General features: G+C 42.9%; 2 protein-coding genes and 1 non-coding gene across 3 annotated transcripts; 2 read left to right on the plus strand and 1 right to left on the minus strand.

The window, feature by feature from the left end:
• Positions 1 to 2,344: 2,344 nt before the first annotated feature.
• Positions 2,345 to 2,557, minus strand: LOC140552375 (small nucleolar RNA U3). The gene has a single exon (XR_011979317.1). It is a non-coding gene; the product is annotated as a small nucleolar RNA U3 (small nucleolar RNA).
• Positions 2,558 to 3,942: 1,385 nt separating this feature from the next.
• On the plus strand, positions 3,943 to 16,541 carry nfe2l3 (nfe2 like bZIP transcription factor 3). Its single transcript, XM_072674988.1, has 4 exons — positions 3,943 to 4,774; positions 10,335 to 10,448; positions 10,568 to 10,654; positions 14,015 to 16,541. Exons 1-4 carry the CDS (start codon positions 4,319 to 4,321, stop codon positions 15,257 to 15,259), a joined length of 1,902 nt encoding a protein of 633 aa, XP_072531089.1. The 5' UTR covers positions 3,943 to 4,318; the 3' UTR covers positions 15,260 to 16,541.
• A 2,575-nt stretch (positions 16,542 to 19,116) lies between these two features.
• Positions 19,117 to 25,022, plus strand: cbx3a (chromobox homolog 3a (HP1 gamma homolog, Drosophila)). Its single transcript, XM_072676483.1, has 5 exons — positions 19,117 to 19,249; positions 21,225 to 21,364; positions 22,269 to 22,437; positions 22,513 to 22,607; positions 24,400 to 25,022. Exons 2-5 carry the CDS (start codon positions 21,231 to 21,233, stop codon positions 24,524 to 24,526), a joined length of 525 nt encoding a protein of 174 aa, XP_072532584.1. The 5' UTR covers positions 19,117 to 19,249; positions 21,225 to 21,230; the 3' UTR covers positions 24,527 to 25,022.
• Positions 25,023 to 25,319: the final 297 nt, after the last annotated feature.

Raw genomic sequence — 25,319 nt, forward strand, 5'->3', positions numbered from 1 at the left:
AAGGTATATTTGCTAATAATAAAATAAAAAAATAACATTTTGTTATGCTACATATCTGTGTCTAACATTTCCTTATATTCTCCTAAATAAATGTATTTTAAAATATATTTTGTATACATGCAATATATTCTGAAATACAGCTTGGTGTGTGCAATGTATTATTAATTATTAAATGTAATGTATTTAAAATGTTCATATATAGATTTTTTACATGTGGGATCGGTACTGTGTTTTTTCCCATTAGTCCACTAGAACACTCCATTACTCTGAGACTGTCATATATATATCATGGCACTGGAGGCTGATTGTTTCTTGCTAAATTATTGTGATGGGAGATTATGATTGTGGAGATTGTCTGGGAAGCTTCAAGGCCTCTGCCTGACTGAGAGTGACTGTTGGAGATGTTATCAGAACGCACAGTAAAATGCCTGCGGGTTTTACCAGCAAACCACCCGTGAAACCCACATCTCCAATCTCACCTTTTTGCCCCTTTTTAGAGTACAGGGGAAGGGGGTGGGCTGCTGGGTCCTATGTGTAACCCCATTTGTTCGGTGCAGGGTTTTGTCATCTCCCAGTATTATAATTACACACAGACTGCTCTGGTCAGTTTGACCCAGTAGTGATAATAAAGGCTTCACTACACCAAAAAACATGAATTATTTATTTGTAAACTGTGAATTATCATAAGTAAAAGATTTGATTGCAAAATATAGGTTATATTTCTATTTTTGAGTGAAATGTCATCTTTATATACATAAATATTCTTTATAATTACATATGGTTTGTTAAACATAGGTCAGTTTGACCTGGGAACATGCCGTTAACATAAGCCAATTTCATAAATAATACAATCAATATAACTGCAACAATTACAACATTTTGTTTATTTTCTGATCTCATATTTTTACTCTTTTACTTATTATATGTGACTACATTCGATGTTACCAGCAAACAACCCATGAAACCCACGCCTCCAATCCCAGCTCCTCAATTGATATACTTTCTGCCAATTAATAATATCAATATTTTTGCCAGTTAACTCCAACGCCAATTAAAACAGAGCAACACTTACTTTGTCTAGTCTGAACTGAGGATATTATGATGATACTTAGTGTGCTCTATAAAAGAGTGTAGTACAACTGTGTGTGTGTGTGTGTGTTGTTAGTTAGATGGTGTTTGTCTGTAATTGTGACTTAAATAATATTAAAAATTGCTTTTTTTTTTTTTTTTAGCTCTTTAGACCGAATGTACTTCTGTTCCATAACATTTTGTATGGAATCCAGTAGTTGACTGTACACAAAACACTGGCTACAGGTTCGTTTGAAGGCCTCTCTCCAAATCCACCAGCTGCATGAGAGCCACACGTGTCTGAGCTTCAAGGGACGTATAGTGAAAACTCAATGGCTGCATGCTATGAAAAAGGGAACAGTCTTAGAGTCTTTAGGGGTTTTCTTAACATTGTTTACATCAAATTCAAGTCCATTGTGACCAATGTTTACTAAAGCATATGAGATGTAATGTCTGCTGTTAGCTTAGCATTATCTGCAAAGCGGTACACACATCAAAATAATAGCAGTATTATTTGCACGAAATGAAATAATGTATAGAAATGCAACTTAAACCTCCTATTATGTTGTGAAGACAAATTGACCCATTTAAAAGTTCAGAAATATATTTAAAATTTTGGAGCATGAAACTTTTTTTCTGCTGGGCTTAATTGATGTGATGAACATTTAAATAACAAATGGCTAATTGTACGTGTTTATTTTATGTATGTTGTATAGATAGATACTTTATTGATCCTGAAAGAAATTTAGCAGGTGATGTAGTAGGTGATCAGTGTACACTGAATGGAAGGTTGTGTGTAACCTTAACTATTAGGTGTAGGATTTTCTCATGTTCATTATTAGTTCACTTAATGTTAAATATTACAGACCAGATCATAAACGGCCACATTAACATAGGAAGGGAGGTGCCTACCTTTAATTACACACAGACTGCTCTGGTCAGTTGGACCCAGTAGTGACAATAGAGGCTTTTTCACACCAAAACTCAGGCCATTTATTAAAAATGTGTATTATTTATTAGTAAATTTGCAAATTACCATAAGTAAACATGATTTGTAAAGATGACAATTTTGATCACACAAAATATTGATTAGATTTTTATTATTTGAGTGAAAGATTATGTTTATATACATAAAAATTCTTTATAATTACCTCTGGATTGTTAAACATGGGTCAGTTTGATCTGGGAACATGCTGTTCCTAACATAACAGGAGGGTTAAACAAGCGTTAATGATGGTGATACTGGTGAAACTGGTCTTTAGATATAAAAGAACATACTATAAGAACATACTCTCTTCCTCCCATACTCTATAAAGAGCAGAGGACGGTCATCAATGATAAAGGCCTTTGATGAACATCATAAGCCGATACCCGATTCGCGGTCAGAAGAGTGCATCGCTACTCGTCATCGTGGTTAGGGAGACGTAACACTTTCTAATCACATTTCCAAGTTAGGAACTATAGAAATGATCCCTGAAAGTATAATCTATTAGTATTAGTCTATTATAGTCTATTATATTATTTTATAAATTATATATAAAAGTTTTGTTTATGTTTTGACCTCATATTTGACAGTTTTACTTATTATATGTGACTACATTCCTTATTGTAGCCTGCAACCCTTCCCTTTCAGATCTTCCATCTGAAAACAGTCCAGAAACACCCTAAGAGCAGCATCAGTCTGGTTTGGGAACAGCACCAAGCAGGACAGGCAAGCGCTACGACGAGTGAGACGTTCAGCAGAGCGAATCACTAGGATGGAGTTTCCTGACCTGCAGTCCATCTACAAGAAGCGGTGTTGGACCAAGGCCAAGAAGATTGTGAAGGACCCCAGTCATCCCAAACGCTTAAGACCCCTGAAGGCTAACACAGAGAGAATGAGGAGGAGCTTCTTTCCACAAGCCATCCGTGCCCTGAATGGGGACAGGGACTTAGGACACTAAATCAAAGTATCTACATACACAAACTGGACCCTCACTCACTACAATACACAACCATGGCTCACGGACAACTCACTACGGACAATAATGCAAATATTTCTTTTTAACTCACACATACACTCACATACAGATAAATATGTACATATGTATACACACACACATATATATATATATACAGACACGCACTATTCCATCTGTATATTTTTTGCTTCTTATATTTCTATATTTCTACATTTTCATATTTTTATATTTTATTTTTTAACTTAAATGTAACTTATTTTATTTTTTTGCACTTTATTTCATTTCATTAAGGTTTAGTTTAAGTTTAAATTTAGATCTTTATTGAATAGCTTTGATGTGGGCAGACTGTCAAAAAAAAAAAAAAGCATTTCACTGCAAGTTATACTGTGTATTACTGTGTATGTGACAAATAAAATTTAATTTGATTTTGATCAGCTACAGGCCCACCCTGAGACCCCCTCCCTCCCTCCCTCCCCGAGACCCCCTCCCTCCCTCCCTCCCCGAGACCCCCTCCCTCCTCCGTAACCGGGTTAGTAGGTCAAACTACCGAGGGAGTGTCCGGATGTTACATCATCTCTCCTTTATGTGTTTGTATAAGATCCAAGCAGCAGCTTTGACTTTATTTAGACTTTATTAGTGTTTAATACGGGCACACAGAAGAGCCTCCATCACCTCCATCACCTCCAGCACCTCCAGCACCTCCAGCGTGTTGCTTTCTGGAGTCTCAGCCTGAACTCCAACGGCTAACAGTCGACCCGTGAGCTGTCACGGAACACGGAGCGCTCTGATTGGCTGGAAAATGACAGATGCGGCAAACGGACCAATCAGAGCTTGTTGCGATGGGCGTTCTGCGCGAGTTATGCAAATTTGCCCAGTGTAGTTTGTCTCCTCCTGGCGGTTCGGGTGAGGGGACGGGCTGAGGGCTCAGACGGGCTGAGGGCGCTGAAGTGTCCATATGCGCGATTGATTAATTAACTAACTGACTAACTAACTATATCTAGGGGACTAGAGTTAGCTAGCTAACATGGTTCGGTTCGGTTTTGGGAGTCGTGTGTGAGGTTCGGCTCGGCTCGGCTCGGCTCGGCTCGGCTCGGCTCGGCTGTCATGCCAGGAAGTTTCCAGAAGCCGGTGGTAGCGTGCTAGTGCAGAGCTCTCAGCCGGCCGGGCTGTTCCCTTTGTCTGACAGGAGCGGCAGCGACGGCGTGCTCTTTTGTTTGGGGGTCTTTCTTTGTTTACCGGCAAAAGGAGAACCGAGTGTTTCGCTCGGGCTGCCTGCACCGCTTTAAAACATGCAGTACATGAAGAAGTACTTCACAGAGGGCCTGATTCAGTTCACCATCCTGCTCAGTTTGGTCGGAGTCCGTGTGGATGTTGATTCCTACTTGAACGGCTACTTCTCGCCCTTAGTAATAGAGACAGACGGCGGGCCGAGCTCCGCGTTCATACAGACCCCCTTTCACCACTACCGGGACACGGCTGAGGGCTACCAGGTGCACCCTAAATGCCCAGAATTTGACTACCACCTGGCGAGCCGGAGGCTGCTGGACGAAGTCCGGGCTCTGGGCTCTCCGGCCCGCTTCCCCACCCGCCTCAACGCGTGGCTGGTGCACCTGGTTCCCGGGGGCTCGGAGCAGCGCGGCGACGGCGAGCCACAGCAGACAGACGGGGGTCCAGCTGGAAGTGGAGCGGAACTTGAGGGCGAGAACCTCGGGAATGAAGCCGACAGTGATGATTATAAAAACACCGTGAGTGATTTATATTTATATTTATCCTAATAATAGGTGGACTTTCTGAAGCGGTGGCTAGTGCTGCTACTACTAGCTCCGCCGGCTAGCTGCGCATCCAGTACGCTAGCCTGTGCGGTGCTTGAGTAGCTAGCTAGCTAATAAGCTAATACGCTAATACGCTTAGAACCCAATAAGAGTAGAACCCAACAGAACAGAACCTCAGTTAAATTGTTAAATTGTTAGTTTAACAGTCAGAAAGCTTTTTTTTTTTTAAAGCTTTTAGCTAGCTAGCTTAGCCGGCACCACAAGCCGAAAGTGAAACGGCGGTTGGAGGCTAGCTAGCTGGCTAACTAGCTAACTAGCTAAGCTACGTTAGCGATCGCCAACAATGAACTTGAGCAATATAATAAACCTATAAATAACCTTTATCTCAGTTAATTAGTTACTTAGATTAAATGCAGGACGCTTTATTACTTATCTAATGAGCAAATTGCCTCTCCCTGGCTTTCTGTGCTGAGTTTTGGGCTCTCGTTTGAGAACAATACCAGGCATTGTGCTCAGTCAATGCTAACGGAGCGGTCCACCTGTTATTACAGCGGTCAGTCACTCAGGCCAAGTTGGGCAACAGTCCTTACCACTGAACACAGGGGTTATGTTAAACCTCTAAGCCCTTTATAGCACTTCTGCTTTACATTATCCTTTAGAACAGGGGCAATGTCCAACCTGTCCCAAAAAAGTGGTTATACATGATCACCTCCTCCAGGCATCACTCAGTCTCCATTAGCCTTTAAGACTTGGGTAAGATCAGGTGTCCACATGGTCTAGAATTAATAGAATAAGAGTTTGAATTATCATTATTCGAGATCAGGGTCATAAACGTGTCGTAACACTCATTATAGAGTGTTATGACATGGTTATAGGTGGTGTAGATGTGCCACAGGCTCTTGAATAACAACCTCCAGAGATTTGGGCTTCTTATTTAATTCTCCAAATTCTCAAATGTAATAGTTAGAACAGTACCACCCACAGTTCTGCGTCAGAGTTGTGATAAATGCTCTAAAACTGGTTATTATAATCATCTGAACTGATTCATGCATTCATTATTTAATCCCGTGATCACCTACACCTTAAAAAAGACTCTTAAAAAACTATTTCAGTTGTTTTACTGTTTTTACACTTCACACGTCCTTTTACACCGTGGCCCGAGCCTTGGACTTCATCCGGGCATCGATCAGTTCATTACTATTACTTTACCGTTAATCCAGTGGTATAGTGTGCACTGTTGTTCATTATCCTTCAAAACATGGTTAATATCACAGGTGTCCACAAATGGTCTAGATCGAGATTGGAGATCATGGTCAGGAACATGTCATAACATTATGACTCATTATCACTCTTAACATTTACATTACATTTACATTTACGGCATTTAGCTGACGCTCTTATCCAGAGCGACTTACAAGGTAACTCGTATTACAGAGGAGGGTCAGTGTAGTGTTAGGAGTCTTGCCCAGGGACTCTTATTGGTGTAGAGCAGCATACGGTCACCCAGACTGGGAATCGAACCCTGGTGTAATAGCTCACTGGCTGCTAGTGGCTTTATCTGTTGTGCAACACCAACCACATAACCACTTAACTTTGGTATAGATGTGCCACAGGCTCTTGAATAATAAAATCTTATTTAATTCAGAGAGTCTCACAGTCAAACCAGTAGCACCCACAGTTTCCACAGCTCTGTGTCAGAGGTGTCCTAAAATACTAGAATAGTGGTTATTATTATAATTAGCTAAATGCATTTATTAGTCAACACAATTCCATCAGTCCGTTTTACATTGCCCTGCAAAACGAGGCTAACATCAAAGTCGTCTAAGAATGGTTTTAAGGTGTTTATATATAATATATAAAGGTTTATATCACATGCTTATGATTTGTCAAACTTGGGTATCGAGGTGCCACAGAGCTACAGTCCATCTGTTCCAGTCAAAACGTGAGCTTTATAGTGCAGTCGCTGTGGTGCTCTCTTTGTTTTATACCACCCTGCAAAACAAGACTAAGACTACGTTCACACAGCAGGAAGAGTCCAAATCAAGTCGTTTTCTGTTGTGTGTTTTGTACGTGTGTGTAAATGGACCCCGTTTACACCTGCTCGCTTCATGTGACTGGTATCTGGATCGTATCCTGATAAGTTTGAAGTCACATGTGTTTACACAGGGTAGTCAAATGTGCCTCCGTGAGTCTGATTGCTCCGTTGGACGTAAAATGCAAATTCACCCATTGCACAGAAATTACTCCTGGTGCTTTGCTGGTGCTGGGAGGGGTTTCGGTTGTACTGGGAGGGGTTTTGGTTGAGGTTACAGTGCTATAACGTGGCTCAGATGCGTCTCAGACCACCTCCTGAAGTGGTTTGCGTGATGGTATATGTAAATCTGATGTAAATCTGATGTAAATCCGAGTCTTGGGTGCGTTTACACTTTTGTTTTTATGTGGCTCGGCCTTATATCGGCCAGATATAATCCTGATACTCAAATTGGATTTGGAAGTGACCAGGTGTAAACACTTTAATATGTGGAATTGAAATGCAATACGTATCTGTTAGACGTAATGTGACTTAGTTTAGGAGCATGAACAGTTCAGACGGATGTCTGCTATTGGTTGCCTTAAGTTGATAGCGTGAACAGCCTAAGAAAGTGAGAAGATTGGACTTGGGTCACTTTACCTGCTGTGTGAACATAGTCATAATGTCAGAATTGTCTAAAAAAAAATGGTCTAAAAGTGGTTATAATTAACTTTTCAATATTCTCATAATATATACCTTTGGTGTAGATGTGCCACATACTCCTAAATAACAGTTCTGATTGCTTTGGGCTCCTTGCTTCATTCATGGAGTCTCAATTGCAATCGTTACCAGTCAAACCATGAGTTCAGTAGTACAGTGTCCACAGTTTTGATTTATATAAAAGTAAATAAAATAAAAGTATATAAAAATAAAAGAATAACATCAAATTTGTCTAAAAAAAAAAAAAAAAGGCTAAACTGCCTATATCATCATCACACGCTTCTCACGTCAGACTTTGGTGCAGATGTTCCACAGGCTCATGTATAACAGTTCCTTTTTTTTCAGGGTAGGAGTGGTAGGTGTGCTGGTTTCTCTGCAGGGATTTGTTGGTTAACTCAAGTCCAGACAGAGCTGGGTTTAGTCACTGTTTCTCAGTCAACTCTTATAACTGCCAGAGGCTTTCCTAAGCGCAACGCTCCAACCAGCAATTGCTGAATAAGCACAAGAGTCAGGTTTACACGAAGAAAGGACAGGGACTCTCGGTGGGGGTTTAAAAAGAAGACAGCGAAATGCCCCATAGGCGTAACGGACGAAAACATAATAGCTCCCCCACCCGCCCAACCACACACACACACACACACACACATATACACACACACATATACTTCACAGCGTCTGGCTGTGCTGCACTTGTCGTACGCCCCTAACTGTGCACAAACACACACTTGTGATTTGAACCCGACCTTGGAACCTCTTGGAAGGGGAACTCATGGACACACATGCAGTATGAGGTTCAGGCTGAAGTCGTCTTTATTATGGATAGATGTATTAAATTATGTCATTATGGCAATAAAATGCAGAAAATATGAAGATACACTGATCAGCCATAACATTAGCACCACCAATAGTGATCATCTTCATCTACAGTGTCTCCTGCCCTGGAAGGGTCTACATATCAGGCAGCGAGTGAACAGTCAGTTCTTGAAGATGATGAAGGTGGTGAAGCAGGAGAAATGGACAAGCGTAAGAATCTGAGACACTTTGACCAGAACCAGACTGTGATGTTCTAGATAATGACTGGGTCAGAACATCTCCAGAACATCAGCAAGCAGGTCTTGTGGGGGGTTCTCTTCCGGTATGCAGTGGTCAGTACCTACCACAAATGGAAAAGATCAGTGGTGAAGTAGTGACTGGGTCATAGGCTCACAACTTGCAGAACTTTACATTAGTCTTGGTGCCAGAAACCACAGCAGGACACCTTCAGAGGTCTTGGGGAGTCCATGCCTCGACTTCTCAGATCTGTTGTGGCTGCATAAAGGGGGTCTGTTTAATATTAAGCAGGTGTATACAAATGTTAAGCAGGTATATACAAATATGTATAAAATATACAGTGCATAATATGCAGTCTATTGTTATACAGAACAAATATGTACCCACCAACCAGTCAAAATAGACTGGGTCAAAAAACTACTAGAACTGTTAAATATAAACCCTGAACATCGAAATGAAAGGTTTTATACAGCTGAGTCTGCTTTCAGGGGTAGAATGGACTCCGAAAAGGAGATAAGGGAGATATGAAGCAAACAAATACTTGAGTATAGCTACAAAGCATTTATTAGAAAGTACTTGGAAAAGTACACATCAGTCAGAATAGCACTGAAGCTCATTAAAAGAGTAATTATATATAAATAAAGTACATTTAACTAGTTACAGCTTATCATTGGAAGGGATGGGGAGGTTGATGGTATCTGTTTTAGGGCTTCATTGAGCTGTAGCCCATGTCAATAATTGTAAAAGCCATGCCTGTGAAACCATTACCTGCCCTTACTCTGTGTTGTGCCAAGTGAGAGAGGACCACAGTAGCATCAGTTTACAAGCGAAACTCAGATCTACCTCACTCAGCAGCATGGGTGACGCAGATTCTTCTGTTTAGGCGAAACTAAATTTTATTGAGCACAAGCACAAGTTTCAGTCCTCTGTTAAAGTCAGAATGAAGAGTTATTATTAGTTCTTTAGAATAATCACTAATAATAATATCACTCCTACAGAAAGTAGAGGTGGAGGTTCTCCATCACTGAGTTCATCATTAGAACATCTCCAAAGTTCTCCTCTCTCATGGAGTCTAGTATTATTTAGAGTTCTCCTCAGATCAACACCTGGTTTGGTGGTAAATCAGGGCTTAATGATGGTAAATCAGGTGAGCTGCTGCTGCTGCTGCTGCTGATGGAGTTGAACACATCCTCCACGCTGTGCTGGCTGGACTGGGGGGCGTCCAGGAGAACCCTGGAACCAAGCTTAGCATGACACTGTCCGGCGTCTCTGAACTGCTAACGCGGCTATTAAAGATCTCAAACGGTTGTAAAGTTGATTTCGCTAAAAGCACATAATGGAGCTAAATTTCTCCATTCTGCTTGTTTCGACGCTGCGGCTAATCAGGGTCGAATACGCCATCTAGTGTAGTGGATGGATACACGACTAATTAAAATATTTTCTACCGAGATTTCATAATTGACATTGACATTTATGGCATTTAGCTGACGCTCTTATCCAGAGCGACTTACAAGGTTATTCGTGTCACAGAGGTGGGCCAGTGTAGTGTTGGGAGTCTTGCCCAAGGACTCTATTGGTGTAGCGCAGCACCCAGTCACTATGACCAGGAATTGAACCCCAGTCTCCCACATGGTGTGGAAGCTCGCTGGCAGGTAGTGGGGTTATCTGTTGCGCCACACCAACCTCTCGGAATAACATTTGGGAAACGTTCAAACAGAGACTCAACCATTGTTTAATGACTTCTGTCTTCAGGAGGCAAGTTTAAGCCAAGCAGAGGAGGAAGCTGTGAAAGATGAGGAGGAAGAGGAGGAGATCAGCCTTGATCCACTGAACCAGCTCACTCGCAGCTCAGCACTGGAGCAAGAGGTAGGCTGAGCTGTTTTACACAGCGTTCTAAATGTGAATGGGTTGATATGTACAGTCTGGTCGTTTTACAGCCGTTTAAATGTGGTTTAATTGTGTTTTCTGCGAATCTATTTCTTCAGGGTTTGTTGAGTAGCAGCGTTCTGCCTCCTCCTCTGTCTGGGCTCGAGTTCAATCCTCGCTGGCAGGACTTCCTGTCAGATTTTGATGTGAGTACCTTTATTCCTCTGTGTTGTGATGTAAAGGATATACTAGGCGATATGGTAAAAATACTATATCACAACTTTTTTGTGATGCATGATATTTATCACAGTACATGCACTCACAGAGCGACAGATTCTTATAAACTACTGTTCAGATCCTCTCCTGTACTGAATACAGTGATTTATACTCAACTGCTGCTCTTCATCTAATGAACCCAGTCTAATCAGTGTTTATTAAGCACTAACAGAATCCTCCATGTGCTTAGAAAAGCTTATTATCACGATATGATAAAATATCGTCACATTGCCCAGCTCTAGAGTATACTAGAGGTGGACAATATGACTATTTTATTATATTGTGATAAATGTTGTTACTGTGATGTACAGTATGCTTTCATGGTGGTTAATATCAGTGCTTAAAGAATACTGACCAACTGCACATTACTTACAAAGTGTGTAATTAGCCCTGTTTAATATAAGAGTGCACTAAACGCTGAGTATATTAAATATATTAAGTAATAGTAGTTTTGGGATTTGCAGTTTTTTAATTCTGCAACTGCTGCATTTTAAAATACCACAGTACGTATTGTGTATCGTATAAATGTATTTAAATGTGGTGATGTATGTTTACGATATCATCCAGCCCTGGGATCACACAAAATACTCCTCTTAGTAGTCTGAGTGCTTATTAGCTTATTTATTGTGGGCCATTTCTCATGTCATTTTGATTGCCAGTGTAACACAGCTGGGCCTGAATTCATAAAGCTTCTCAGAGAGCAGTGCTGAGCTAGGATCTGTTCCTGTCAGTAGGCCCTTTCAAAATCAGCATTCCTCCCCAGAGAAGCTTTTATGAATACAGGCTCTAATCCAGTTAATCGTGGTCTTAAAAAGAGCCTCTGAAAATTACAGACAGGTGTGCTCCAAATAAATGCTTTTGGTAGATGTCCAGTAGCAGGGATGGGCGCTCGTAATCTTGAACAACCCCTATTCGCTGCCAGTGTAATTCTGTAGCAGTGTCTTTAAGGTTTTTTAAGGTCACTTAAGGTGTTTTCAAACACCTTCACCCAGAAGCTCATCCTCCGAGTTCGGTTTGTTCGGTCAAGCAGTTTTGGAGTCTGGGAGCAGCCCAGAGAACCGATCTCGATCTCTGGTCGTCCTGAAACGGCTAGTCTTTGAGTGTGGAAGCAATCTATCCTACCACCTACCTGGTGCTGCGTTTAGGGTGGAGGAGAGGAAATCGTCTGACTCTGCTGTAGAATCAGTATCAAGATTTCGGATGCATCATTTTTATGAATTGGTGTTGCTAATGATTGCTTGTCTTGGCACCCCAATAAAGTTACAAATATTGACTCAACTGACGAGTAATAAAGTCACTCTGCATTTTTGTTGTTTCCATTAAAACTGTAAATGTGCACTTCAGGACAAGTTTAGGCTAAATTTAATATCTGCTCTATAAGGCATAATTAAAAAAAAGGTGGGCCTCTCTTGTATGGTTGGTGTGGTGCAACAGATAACACCTCTACTACAGCTACTACACCACGTGGGAGACTGGGGTTCAATTCCCAGGCTGGGTGACTATGCTATGCTACACCAATAAGAGTCATTGGGCAAGACTCTTGGGCACCCGAACCGCTGAGCCACTACTGCACTGTCTTTACTGCTTAAGTGTTTGTATCCAAGGAAAACAAGAAGAAAAGGATAAATGGATAACCCTAGGTCGTACCATTCTGTAAAAATGTGCGCAGAAAAGTGGCGTTTGAAATCGTGCAGTCGATCCACGGTTCATATGGAATTTTTGGTGTGGTAGTTAACCAGTTATTAATGAACTCCATCCTCAAACAAGCCCAGAATCAGCCCTGGGTGCATACTTGTGCATTCAGGACAAATGTGAAAACACCCTTAGATTCAATTGATCTTCTCTCACTAGCACAAAAACCATGACCAGAGTCTGTACAGCAGCGCTGACCATATACATAAAGACCTAAGCTGAATTAGTCACGTTCAGCAGTATCCTGCTGTGCATGTTTTACAGTGGAGTTGGGTGTGTTTCAGTATGGAAAGCTCTGAATTGTGCAGGGCAGGGTGACTCGAACATCATTTATTGTACATGGCCTATTCTAAAGAACCAGAAGCACAGGATTAGTGAATCAGTCTTGATTATTACAGGGTTTAATATAAAACTGTGTTTTAAACAGTGTCATTGTCTGATTATTTACTGTTTGGCTTGATGATTAATAATCATAAATGATTGATTTCAACATAGTTTGAACTCTGTAGCTGCTCTGGACCAATGATTTAGAATTTTATAGGTCAATAGAAATTCTACTTTACTTTAAAACTCTACTTTAACACATTATTTAACATTAACGTGGAGTCAAAGCTTTTTTCCTATTAAAGCACCATATATATATATATCCATCCTGACCTAACACACTAATCATTAAATGCTCTAACATCTAATAGAAAGTATATCATTCCATTGAATCCTTTTGAACCTAACTTTCCCCGACACTTAACATAACTATATTCTGTATATCTTAAATTGATGTGTATTTATTATACTTATTTATAAGTATCTCTTTTTATAAGATGTGTATATATATAAAAAGAGAGAAACAGAATGAGTATAATATTACATATTATATATAAATCTAATTTATAGACACAATCTTATAAATATCAATATAAAAGAGAATTATAATGTGTGTGTGTGTGTGTATGTAATATATATATATATATATATATATATATATATATATATATATATATATATATATATATATATATATATATATATTACACACACACACACACAGTTATACTTCTCTTTTTTTATATTGATATTTATAAGATTGTCTGTAAATGGAGGAACTGCAAAGTAAGATTTCAGTGTAACTGCTTGTTTTTGCTGTATGACTAAACGCTTGACCCCACCCCCACCCAAAAAAAAACTTAATTCAATAAAACAATAAATTTAATTCAATAAATTATTAAATCGTGAAAATAAAATAATAAAAAAATAAAACACTTGAACTTAAAAAAAAAAAAAAAAGAAAGAAATAGTCTGGATATATGTTCTAAAGTTGTACCAAACTCGTATTCAACCATGCTGGGTACAAACCGTGGTGTGCAGCGAACTGACTGGCTTTTGTGTGCCCTGACACCTCTAATGGAGGAACAACATGAGGACATTCCTTTCAATTTTGCTAGCCTGTCAGTCAAAGCAGCTTTATAATATTTGTGTGGGGGGGGGGTCCAATCACATATAACATCTGAATATTGATTAATAGCAATATCACAGCGAGAACACCCAGCAGCTTCTTAATTTAGAGCAGTCTGATGATTTTCTGGCATGTTGTTTTGCAGGATTTCGACTCCTTGGTCCCTCAGCACATGTCCGATCTGGATGCAGATCTCGCAAATCCCGTCAGCTACAATGCCAGCCTTCAAGATGCCATGGTGACCGGTGGTGGAGATTACAGGCCAGATCCTTCTAGAAGTGGATCACAAGCCACGCCTCACCAACGGCCATCGCTCTTCCGCCTCGAATCGACTAACTCCTCCCACTCAGGCACTCCACCAGGAGCAGCTGGTGCTCTGCCGCTGCCTCTGTTCTCCTTATCAGGGAACAGCTCTCACAATGAGACCTCCCACACCAGGGTAGGGGGTTATCTGGACGAGGCTGTGTTCGAACAGATAAACCTGCTGGGTCTGGAAGGCCTGGGTAGCATGGACCCTCAGCTGCTGAACAGGGTGGAAATCAGTGGGGATTCTCCCTGGCTGGAGGACCTGGACTCAGACTCTGGTCTGTCCCTGGAGAGCAGTTCCAGAAGCCCAGCCTCGTCGTCCACCTCGTCGTCGTCAGATTCGTTTTGCGAAGATGAGGGCGGAGCCACGGGTTACAGCAGCGAAGTGGAGTCCCTCTCGAACAAGGGCGGAGCCTGTGCGTCGGCATACTACGATTGGTCGCCGGTGGACCTTAGAGAGCACATCTGGCACGACCACACCTACTCGCTCCAGTTGCCTGAAGACCACACTCCTCACAGCTGGGCCTCACCTCTCAAAGGTATAAAGCAGGAGATGCTCAGCGAGGACGAATATGAACCAGAGGAACTGAGCCGGGATGGACGGCGCCTGCAGGCTTTGGGTCTTCCTTACTCCGCTCCACAGATTGTGAACATGCCGGTAGAGGACTTTCTGGAGCTTCTGGAGGGACGAGGACTGTCCATGTCGGAGGTCACGCTGCTGCGGGACGTGCGCAGACGGGGCAAGAACAAGTTAGCTGCTCAGAACTGCCGGAAACGAAAGCTGGACGCAATCTTGGGCCTGCAGGAAGAGGTCGAGGCCCTCGCAGCTCAGCGAGACGCTCTCCTGCGCGAGAGGTCCCGGACATCCAAGGCGCTGTCCGCTGCCACCGAGGGCTTTGAAGCCCTCTCACGGGACGTTCTGAGTCAGCTGCGGGACGAGTACGGACAGCCCCTGAGCCCACAGCACTACACCATTCACTGTGGTGCAAACGGACGAGTAGTGGTCCGACCTCGGGTCCACGCGACAAGAACGACCACTACAGGGGGCAAGACTGTAAAGAGGAAGAAGGACAAAAAACCCTAAGAGACTACTTTTATATTTACGTAAGGTGTGTGTGTGTGTGTGTGTACAGTATGTGTGTGCTTCCTGAAGGGCTACTTGGACTAGGTCTACTGAGCTTTCTTTCCTGCGGTTAGCTGTGGAGGGATATTTCCGGATCGTTCCTGCTGTCTTCTTGGGAGTGTTTAAAGACTGCTATCGATTTTACCGTCGCAGCGCCATAGACTACAGTTCTCTGCTGGGAAGAATGTAGCACAAACACTGGACATTAGAGGAGTGTCTCTAAGAGTATTTTTTAAAAAATGACTTGAGACATGTCCCTTTTTATTTTAGTTGCAAAAAGAAATTAAAGTAGATTTATTTGCAACTGCAAAAAAAATAAATAAATAAACAATGAGAGGCAGGGAGTCACTGGATGACTTTGCCAAAAAAAAAAAAAAGGTCTGTGTTGCTGCTTTGGAGAAGATACGAACTCTCAGCAACCAAACTGAAGCAGGACTTTAATTTAAACTGTTTGTGTGACTTTAATTTAACCAGATGCTGCCCCTGACTTCCTGGAGAAACGGAGTGAATCACATCAGAATGTCTTTGGAATGGATTTGACTAATTGCAAGCTACCCGTAAGCAAACCAGTGCCCCTGCAGTGTGTAGTTTGTGCCACCGTAGGCAGTCGTCTCCTACAGGCATGATTCCTGTCTGAGGCTGCTTGTTAATATGGCTTACACCAAGGTGTATATGTACTACAGTGATTTAAGCCCTGGCCTGGGTCCATCTCTTTGTTATGCAATTCTTTTGTAATATAGGTCTCTACAGCCATATACGACTGTTACTGTCTGGCCTTACTGCTTCGAGAATTTCACTTTTTACTGTTCATATGATTTCTCATAACATGGAGAATTTTGAGGTTTGATTTGATTTTTTTTTTATTATTATTATTATTTGGTTGGTTTTTATTGTCTTTTTTTAATGTTTTGAATTTAGTTCAAACCCTTTAGAAACCTTCAGAAGCTTGAGAAACTCCCCTAGTCCCCGACAAGCACAAAACGTTAAGAGATGATTGGTTGCTTGAACAAGCTTACAGAGTGGTGCATTCGTTCTACCTCATATCATGACCACTAGGTCCCCCAAAGTTAAAAATGAATGGAAGATGATGAGACGGGGTGTGTATTTGGTGGTGGGGGTGGTGTTCTGTCCCACCCTCCTTACATTGTTCCATAAATAACTCCTCTAAAAAGCAGTGTTCTGATTTGCGTTCTGAGTTCCCACTGTTGTCAGATTAATAAAGGAAGAACATTAAAATAAAAAATCTCTGGTTTTACTGCATTAGGATTGCTCAACATTTTGCCGTCAGCAGCTTTTTGGGCTAGAGAGATGCCTGCTGTTAACTAAGCGTGAAGGTTGCCTCGAATATTACACTGTGTCTGTGTCGTGTCAGTTGTGTGTACTGTGTGTAAATGTATGAGGAAACGGTGAGTACACAGAGTTGGTTTAACCATCCCTGGCTCAGCTGATGAGTGAGATATCGTGGAATGGACTGCATTATAGTGGTCAGCTGCTCTGCAGTGGAGGCTGGATTGCTATGTACTAGTACTGTACTACTCTGTGGAGTCTGCGTTCCCCTCTGGCACCACTGTTCTGACCGTGGGAGGCACTCGATATGTGAGGCGTTCATTCTTGATATACCACGATGTACCATGTGCGTTTCCAAGATGCTTTGTGGGACATTCTAAAGCATGGACTTCTCTCGTGTTGAGCGCCTTCCAATGACATGACCGTGGAGCCCCACGGGCCGTTGATGCCAGAGCGGGACTCCAGACTCCCGAGTAGTACAGAGCAATCGATGCTGCGTTGTGGGGCAGCTGACCTCTATAATAAACACCTTCCATCAGCTGTTACTGTGTTCTCTGGAATGATGGTGGTGCTCAGTCCAGTACTTTTGGGACATGTTAGAAAGCCACGTTCTCTGGGGCCCTTGAGCACAGTAGAGACAGTTACTCCAACAACAGTGCGGGAGGGGTCAGACAAGCGTAGTACGTGGAAACACCCCACAAGACCTGCTTAAGGTTCGGACCCAGTCGTTATCTAGAACATCACAGTTCGGTCCGTTTTTTTCCTGCTTCATCACCTTCATCTTCAAGAACTGACTGTTCTTCACTCACTGCCTGATATGTAGATCCACCCCTCGACAGACAGGAGACACTGGACCCAGATCAGCAGTCTTCTTCTCTTCACTTCACTGGTGCTAATGTTCTGGCACATGGGTGTATCTCTAGACCTGTATTTTTCAGTGTCCTCAACAAATCTGCTTAGCAAGGGGTATATAAGGGGTTTAATGCTACCTTCAAGTCCTCCCCAGAAGATCTACTTACAATATTGGAGCTGACATGATCTCCATTCAAGCTGAAATTGCCTTTTTTTTTTTGGCTTTCGAAAGTAGAGTGAGTGTATTCAGCATTTCTGCAACAAATCCTAGTGCGAGTGTCGTTTTTACCCAGTAAGACGCTTCTACAGCAGGTCCTTGTGGTAATTTTCCTCGTCGTAATTGAGTGTGAGCTGAATAACTACAATACAACCCATCTAAAATTCATCCGTTATTTACTGTTGCCCCTAATCTGAACATGACCGACCATCAGAGGAATAGGGGGAGCGTTAATGTGCTTCTAAATACGATATTTCCAGCAGTATGTTGAGGAGGAACTGCAGAGGAACCTGAGGAGTATTGAGGACTGCAGGGTTTAGAAGTGCTCGCAAAGGTCAGCAAATGCTGGAAGCCCACCAGTAGGAGTATTTGGGTGCGACTGCTAACTGCTAACGAACATGATTCACACATAAGAGCTCTGGAGAAGAGCTACAGATAAATTCTGTAATGAGAATTAGGGCCGAATTTGAGGCTACCTTGTTAAAAAGCTCAGGGGCCGAGCGTGGTGGTCACTACAGCTGAGCAAACCTACAGCCAGGGCTGGAGAACGGAGATTTAGCATATTTAGATCTCAAGCTGCTCAAAAATAAGGCAGCGGGACCGCACAGGACGGCCGAAAAACCGCTAACCCTCCACAAAACAGCAGCGTCTGCATGAGGCCTCCTGAGTCCTGCGAGTCCAAGGCTGCTGCCCACCAGTACGGCCAGTTTAAGCAGCTGGTTTATCAGCGTACGGTAAGTTTTGGTAGTAGTTTGATGGTAAAGGTAGAGGTAAAGGTGCACGAATTTGTCACTGTACTATATACAGCAACATGTGACCTCCCCGTTTAACCCGGCTGTGGTAGTGAACACACACTTACACACACACACACACACACACACACACTAGTAAACTAGGGGCAGTGAGCCAACTCCAGCACCCGGGGAGCAGAGAAGGTGCCCCAGGGCCTTGCTCAAGGGCCCAGCAGTGGCAGCTTGCCATGTAGTTGATGGTTTAACTGGTCTACCAGCATGACCAACCACCTCAAAATACCAGTTAAGCTTGTTAGGGTACCACCTTGACCAGGGGTGGGCACATCTGGTCCTGGAGCAGGACCTACCTGCATAGCTTTGCGCTTATCCTGCTGAAGCCCACCTGGTAATTGACAGGTTTAGGAGGGCGTGTGCTGGACTACAGGCCCTGTTGGCCACCCTTGATAGTGCATGCTTAATAAACAGCAAGTAGGGGAGCCCAGGGGAGCCCAGGGGAGCCCAGGGGAGCCCAGGGGAGCCCAGGGGAGCCCAGGGGAGCCCCATGACCCCCACAGCAGGTAAAACTGAAGGCCTCGCCATCCCTCTGCACTCTCGTGCGTTTTAAAAACATCGCCCCGCCTCTTTGGCGCCTCCTCAAAGGCCATTGGCTGTGCGTGAGCACGTAGGGGCGTGTCCGTGCGACGGGGCGTGGCAGCGCGGCGGCGCACATGTTTCTAACCCGTCTCCACCCGCGAGCACAGGAGCTGCTGGTTGGCGTTCTGCCAGGTGAAGCCCCGCTGAAGAAGCCCGCTGTTGATCAGCCGCCTGTTCTGGTTTTGCAGCGGTTTTGTGCAGAAAGCTAAAGTAAGTGAGCCGACGGCCTCCGTGCACCCGGGAGAACTCCCGCTGCGCTAGCTGTAGCATCGATCACCCCGCGGTTCGCGCTCCGGTTTGCTCGCGCTTGTGTTCTCTCGTGCGCTTTTGTTCGCTTGTTTTCGCGCGCGCATGCGGCGCACGCGGCATCTCCCGCTGCAGGCGGCGGCGGCGGCGGCGGCGGGCTTTCAGCGGTTTCCCGCCTTAATGGCGGCGTTAACGAAGCGGCCGCGTTATTCGCTCGATATTGAGGCTTTGCGGAGCTATAAGAGAGCCAGCGGCCCTTAAACCACCAGCTAGCTATGCTATCTAACTGACCGATTGCAGCTAGCCAGCCAGCCAGCTAGCTATATAAGCCTACCGGCTAGTCTAGTCTAACTTAAACTTATTTTTTGTTGTTCACTAAAATGTCAGCAGGAATAACTTCCTTAAGTCTCTTTACTCTTAGTTAATTCAGTTCATGAGCATATAACTGATGAATTTTAATTTAGTGGTACACATAAGCACTGTCACGCAGAGCTGCAGGCCTGCTCGTTAGGATGAGGTCATAGCTAGTTAGCCAGCTAGCATTAGCTAGTAGCATTAGCCCGATAGCAACAAAGCAGCTTCACCGTCTTCTGTGCCTCAAATCTCGAGTTTGGCTCCATTAAAGTCCGCCTGCTGTGTAATTTAGTGCATATATACGTGTTATTATGCACATTGTTTCTCTTCTGGTGAAATTAAGACGTTTTTCGCCCAGATTTATAACACTACGGCTGTGTCGCCGGATTCTCCGCTAGCTGGAAGGCTAGTTAGCTGCATAGCTGAGGCACCGGCTACTGAAGCCTTGGGCTTAAACATGCGATAAAGGCATAAATCAATAAATCAGTTATAATTAATATAGTATAGAAATATAAGAGCATTAAAGGCTGGGGTTTAAAGGCTGGGGTTAAAGCAGGCCGGAGTTGTAGAGGTGGCAGGGGAGGGTTAGCTAGCGCTAGCTGCCTCTATTTAAATGCCTGTAGAAGCCCACAGCCATGCTAATGAACATTAGGCCTAATGCATGCAGTGACTCAATTACTAACAACAGTTAACATTTAATAGCTTCTATACATAACAATCTCCTTTATTTGAAGGTGTCTTAAGTTAATATGCAGATAAATCACTTTATTAATTTCAGAGGAAAATATTACATGCATATTACAGCAGCAGCACAGGCAGGGGAAAGGGCAGTAATGCAGGGCAGATATGCCAAAACCTTACTAGTACACAAATATGAGATTAAGTAAAATGAGTAAAAAAAAAAGGGTAAAAAGCAAAGATTGGTTCATTATTTTTAATTAAATTTTGGAGGAATTGCCCAATGTAGGTGGCAAAGGCTTTTAGAGTAGGTCCCCCCAAGTAAGTGAGTCAAAAAGTGTAGGATAACCAGGCTGTGATGGCTTTATTATTACTTCTTAAAATTTAGGTTAAGGCAGAAATGTTCTGCTTAGGCAGATTTACACTAAATATAAAAATATTGGTGTGTGAATCCAGTCGGTTATTAGCCACAAGGTAGGAGAAGTAGGATGAGTTAAACGCCTCTAAATCCATGCAGCTGTCTCAATAATCTTCTATAATATATCTCATTAGTTTCATTTATTTTAATAGTTCAATAAATAAAGTGCCGAAAGCTGCTGTTTCAGTAGAAGCTCAAGTCTTTATGGTGTCTGACGAGCGATGCATGGGTTGGTGATTTTTTGTTTTATTAATCCCAGAGGGGGAAAAAAAAAATTCACCCGTTACAGCAGCGCGGGACAGATGGTGTCCCTAGGTAAATGTTCTGCTGCTGAACTGGCTGACCTGTATGAGCCGTCCCCAATTAAACGCGGCGCCTGCAGGGGTGTGGTGGTGTCAGGCCTTTAGGGGGAAACGCATTCAGTTGATTTTAAATGTGTAAAGACTACAAAAGAGTGTAAGTTCAGTATTGGGTGTTTTTGTCTTGCAGATTGAGATGGGTAAGAAACAAGTGACAAAATCCAAAAAGGAGGTGGAGGAGCCGGAGGAGTTTGTGGTGGAGAAGGTGATAGACCAGCGGGTGGTGAATGGCAAAGTTGAGTTTTTCCTGAAGTGGAAAGGCTTCCCAGAGTAAGTGTTCTCCGTCTCCCAGCACAGCCGTTGATGATCCACGTTTGTGCAAATGTGCACCCTGTGTGCTGTGTGTCCACCAGGTGTAAAATCTCTCAGCTTGTCTAGTCCCTGTAGATAAATATTGCAGACAGAATAAGACTATCTGAAGCAGATGCACAGGTGAACTCTATTATAAGTAGTACCCTTGATTTAGAAGAAAAGAAAAGACGAATGAACATGTCTCCTTTATTTTGTTCATGCTTGCATGTTGCTCAGCCTAAACAAGCTCTGATGAGAGGAAAAGGTCTTTTGAATAAGCCAAAGTGTGATTTTCAGATACTTTATATGTATATTTGGGTTCAAGGTATGAAAACCTGTGACCCCACCTGAGGGGAAAAACTCTTGGATTTAACCTGAAATGCATTATTGCTGCTAAAGGCACATGCAAACTGCACAAGCTATGAAGTTCCAGTTTTGACTTATTTAAAGGCTGCTGTTCCATAATTCTTTAGGATTGACCAAGTGTGCTTTGCAGAATTAAGGTGTACACTTGGTGTAGTTATATGCATTTAAATGCAAATGACTTCAGGTGTATCATACTGCAGTGCTGCAGCACCACAATGCTGTCTAATAGGCGAAGCGACATCCAGCACAGTCAAATAAAAGTACACTTCCATTGTCCTCTCAAATGCTCGTACTGCTGTAACGCATGTAAGACTTGTCTGAAATAGATACGCAGATATACAAGAAATAAGAATGTGGGCGTCTGCCGTAAGTTTGACCTGTATAAGCATGTACAGTGAATTGGCTTTGTTTGAAAATCGTCTTGGGTTGGTGGAGGAGTTTTGGGTGTACACCTGTGTTTTTGTGTAGGCCTAGTTCGTTTGTGATGTTCCCTCACACAGCTTTTGATGTTTTTCAGTACTGATAACACATGGGAGCCTGAAGAGAATCTTGATTGTCCAGAGTTAATCTCTGCATTCTTGACATCTCAGAAGGGTGTAGTTGAGAAACCAGATTCCAACAAAAGAAAATCTTCTACAGATGAACCAGACACGGATGAGAACAGTGCCAAGAGGAAGAAGGAACTAGTGAGTATACGGCCAGTTAGATCCTCTGATGTCGCTTTAATCTGATTGATGCTTAACAAGGTCTGTTTTTCACAGAGTGAAAAGCCAAGAGGGTTTGCCAGGAATCTGGAACCCGAGCGGATCATCGGCGCAACAGATAGCAGTGGGGAGCTCATGTTCCTGATGAAATGGTGAGAACCGTATGCCTTTCTGTACCCAGGCATTATCAATACTGGTCCTGGAGGGCCAAGGCCCTGCACAATTTGGTACTTTCCTTACTTACTTTCTGACCAAACTGTGACGAATGGATGCACCCTGCTTCAGGCCACCCCTCACAACTCATCCATGATTGCTGATCGTATACTGTGCAACTCTAGCCCTGTAGCGCTGGACAGATTGGTTAATTCCTTGCTCGCACATCTAGTTCAGTGGTTAAAAGTCTTCCTACAGACCCTACCTCTCTCCCCAGATGTGATGCACCTCATTCAGCTAATCAGGAACATCTGAATCCAATACTTGGATGGTTCAACTGACTCTGTTGGGAGTTGAATCTCCTAGAGCAGAGGTGGTGACCACGGATCTAGTTCAGGTTTGGTGGATATTAAAGCAGGGAACCGAATTCTACTGAAGTCCAGCCTTCAAGGTCAGCCTTTCTAGACCTATAATATAGATAGTAGCTCACTTCACTGATTGCTGGCTGTTTATTGTTTAGCTCTAATCCTGAAAGATTATTTTGCTCCCTGCTCAAACATCTGTTTCAGTGGTCATCTATCCTCGTCTCTGAGATCTAGGTCTTCCTGCAGATTTCCCCTCTAGCCCCAAATCTCACACCTCACATTTAGCCAGTCATGAGCTTCTTAATGCAGTAATTGGATGGGTCAGCTGGCATGGATCAAATATGGTTATGTAGGAAGTTCTAGGTGATCTAGTTAAATGTATCTATAAAGCATGAGCTTTAGTAGGTATATTGGAGCAGGTGAACTTGCTGAACTGTCATTGTTGGCAGTAGAGGGCAGTATGCACTCATGCATGTACCTAATGTAGAATGTAGGGGTTATATTAAGCCCTTAGTTTCCATTGTGTCAGCACAAGGCAATGAAATGCAGTTATCTACCAGAAGCGCAAAAGCAAATTGCTCTATACACACGTTTGCAGACCCCTTCTAATGAAAGCCTTCAGATGTACAAATTAGGGCTGGATAATATGGTAAAAATACTAGATCACTTTTTTTTCTTCAAGATGCACTATAACGATGCATGTAATCAGACTAAAAACATTCTTATAAACTATTAATACTATTCAGATCCTCTCCTGTATTGAATACAGTGATTTATACTCAACATCTTCTGCTCTTCATCTAATGAACCCAGTCTAATTACACTGTTGGTAATGAAACCTGAGTCTGATCAGTGTTAAGCATTAACAGCAAATGCTCACAGCTTATCTTGTCTCCATAGAGAGGGACTGCCAATAGAATAGGACTCTCTGGAGCAGATAAAACATTGACCTTATTGGCCCCATGCTGCCTAATGACAGGCGTGGGCTAGAGGAGTGTTATGCCTTCTGGAACGGTTGATGGTGCTCACTCCAAAACCTTAGGGATGAGATGTGGTGGTGATCATCCAAAATCCTGAATAATCTTCAAATGCACATGATTCCGGAGGAAGCTATAAGCAAGTGTCCCAAAACTTTTGTCCATATATTGTATAAGTTGAGTTTGCTTTTAAGCTGGACTGTGGTGTTCTCTAGAATGATTGGATGATGTGGGGTGGTGATCATCCAGAATCCTGACCTCATGGATGCTCTTGTCACTGAATGCAGTCAAATTCTTACAGCAATGCTCTAAACTGGACAGTAGAGACGGTCACGCCAACAAAAGCAGGAGAACCACTTGCTGAGCAGGTGTCCACTTACTTTTGTACATGCATACAGACTGTCTTGAGCATGGAACAAACATGTAACCTGTCTCTTCTTGCTCTGCAGGAAGGATTCGGATGAGGCGGACCTGGTGCCGGCGCGAGAGGCGAACACCCGCTGCCCACAGGTAGTTATTGCCTTCTATGAGGAGAGACTGACCTGGCACTCCTGCCCCGAGGACGAGCAGCAGTAGTGCCCTGTAACTCTACATCTTCTAGCCACAACCTGTTAAAGCTCTCTCTGGCTGACCCACCCTGTTTACCTCAGGGCCTCATCCATGTTGAATGCTTCCCTACGCTGGCTTCGTGCTGCACTGTAGGCGGCCTGATCAGTGGCGCATGTATTTCTGGATTGGGCTGAAAGACTGGAGAGGGGGGGGGGTTGTTTTTAAAATGAAAATTAACTTTACAAATTGTTGCAAATATGACAGTGCTGGATGTCGATGGCGATGCACTGCATTTTATTTTCTGTTCATGTCTTTATTTAGCTGTAGTCCTCCAATTGGCCCTCACCTTTCTGCATCCTTCTCTGATGTTCAGCTTTTAATGTAAAGAACTCGTAACTCTTAGATCATAGTTTTTTTTCCCTTTTTGGTTCATACTTTGTCTTGAATAGTTGTATATTTTTTCTGTAAATATTTTTTCAATAAACTGAAAAGTTTGTTCAATAAAGTTTATTGATCTTTTTAAGATGCTGACTTGCTGTGCTTGTGTCCACATGTGTGATCCTGTAGGAGCAGCTTATTCACTGCGGGTGGATGTTTGGAAAGTGGGGGAAAAATATCGTTCCAAGTAACGGCTCCAAAAGCAGCTGGGCCAGGTTCTGGTGGAGACTGGGAGCTGGGGGTAGGATTCTCAGTGCAGTTTAGTCAGAGTTCGAGAGCTGATCTAATGACCGATTCCTCGTCTGTTTATTACTGGTGTAGTCACAGGAAGTGGTCTTTCCTCTTCAAGCATTTGTAAGCAGAAATATGGACACCAGTTTGT

This window comes from Salminus brasiliensis, chromosome 3, assembly GCF_030463535.1.
Source record: "Salminus brasiliensis chromosome 3, fSalBra1.hap2, whole genome shotgun sequence".
NCBI lineage: Eukaryota > Metazoa > Chordata > Actinopteri > Characiformes > Bryconidae > Salminus > Salminus brasiliensis.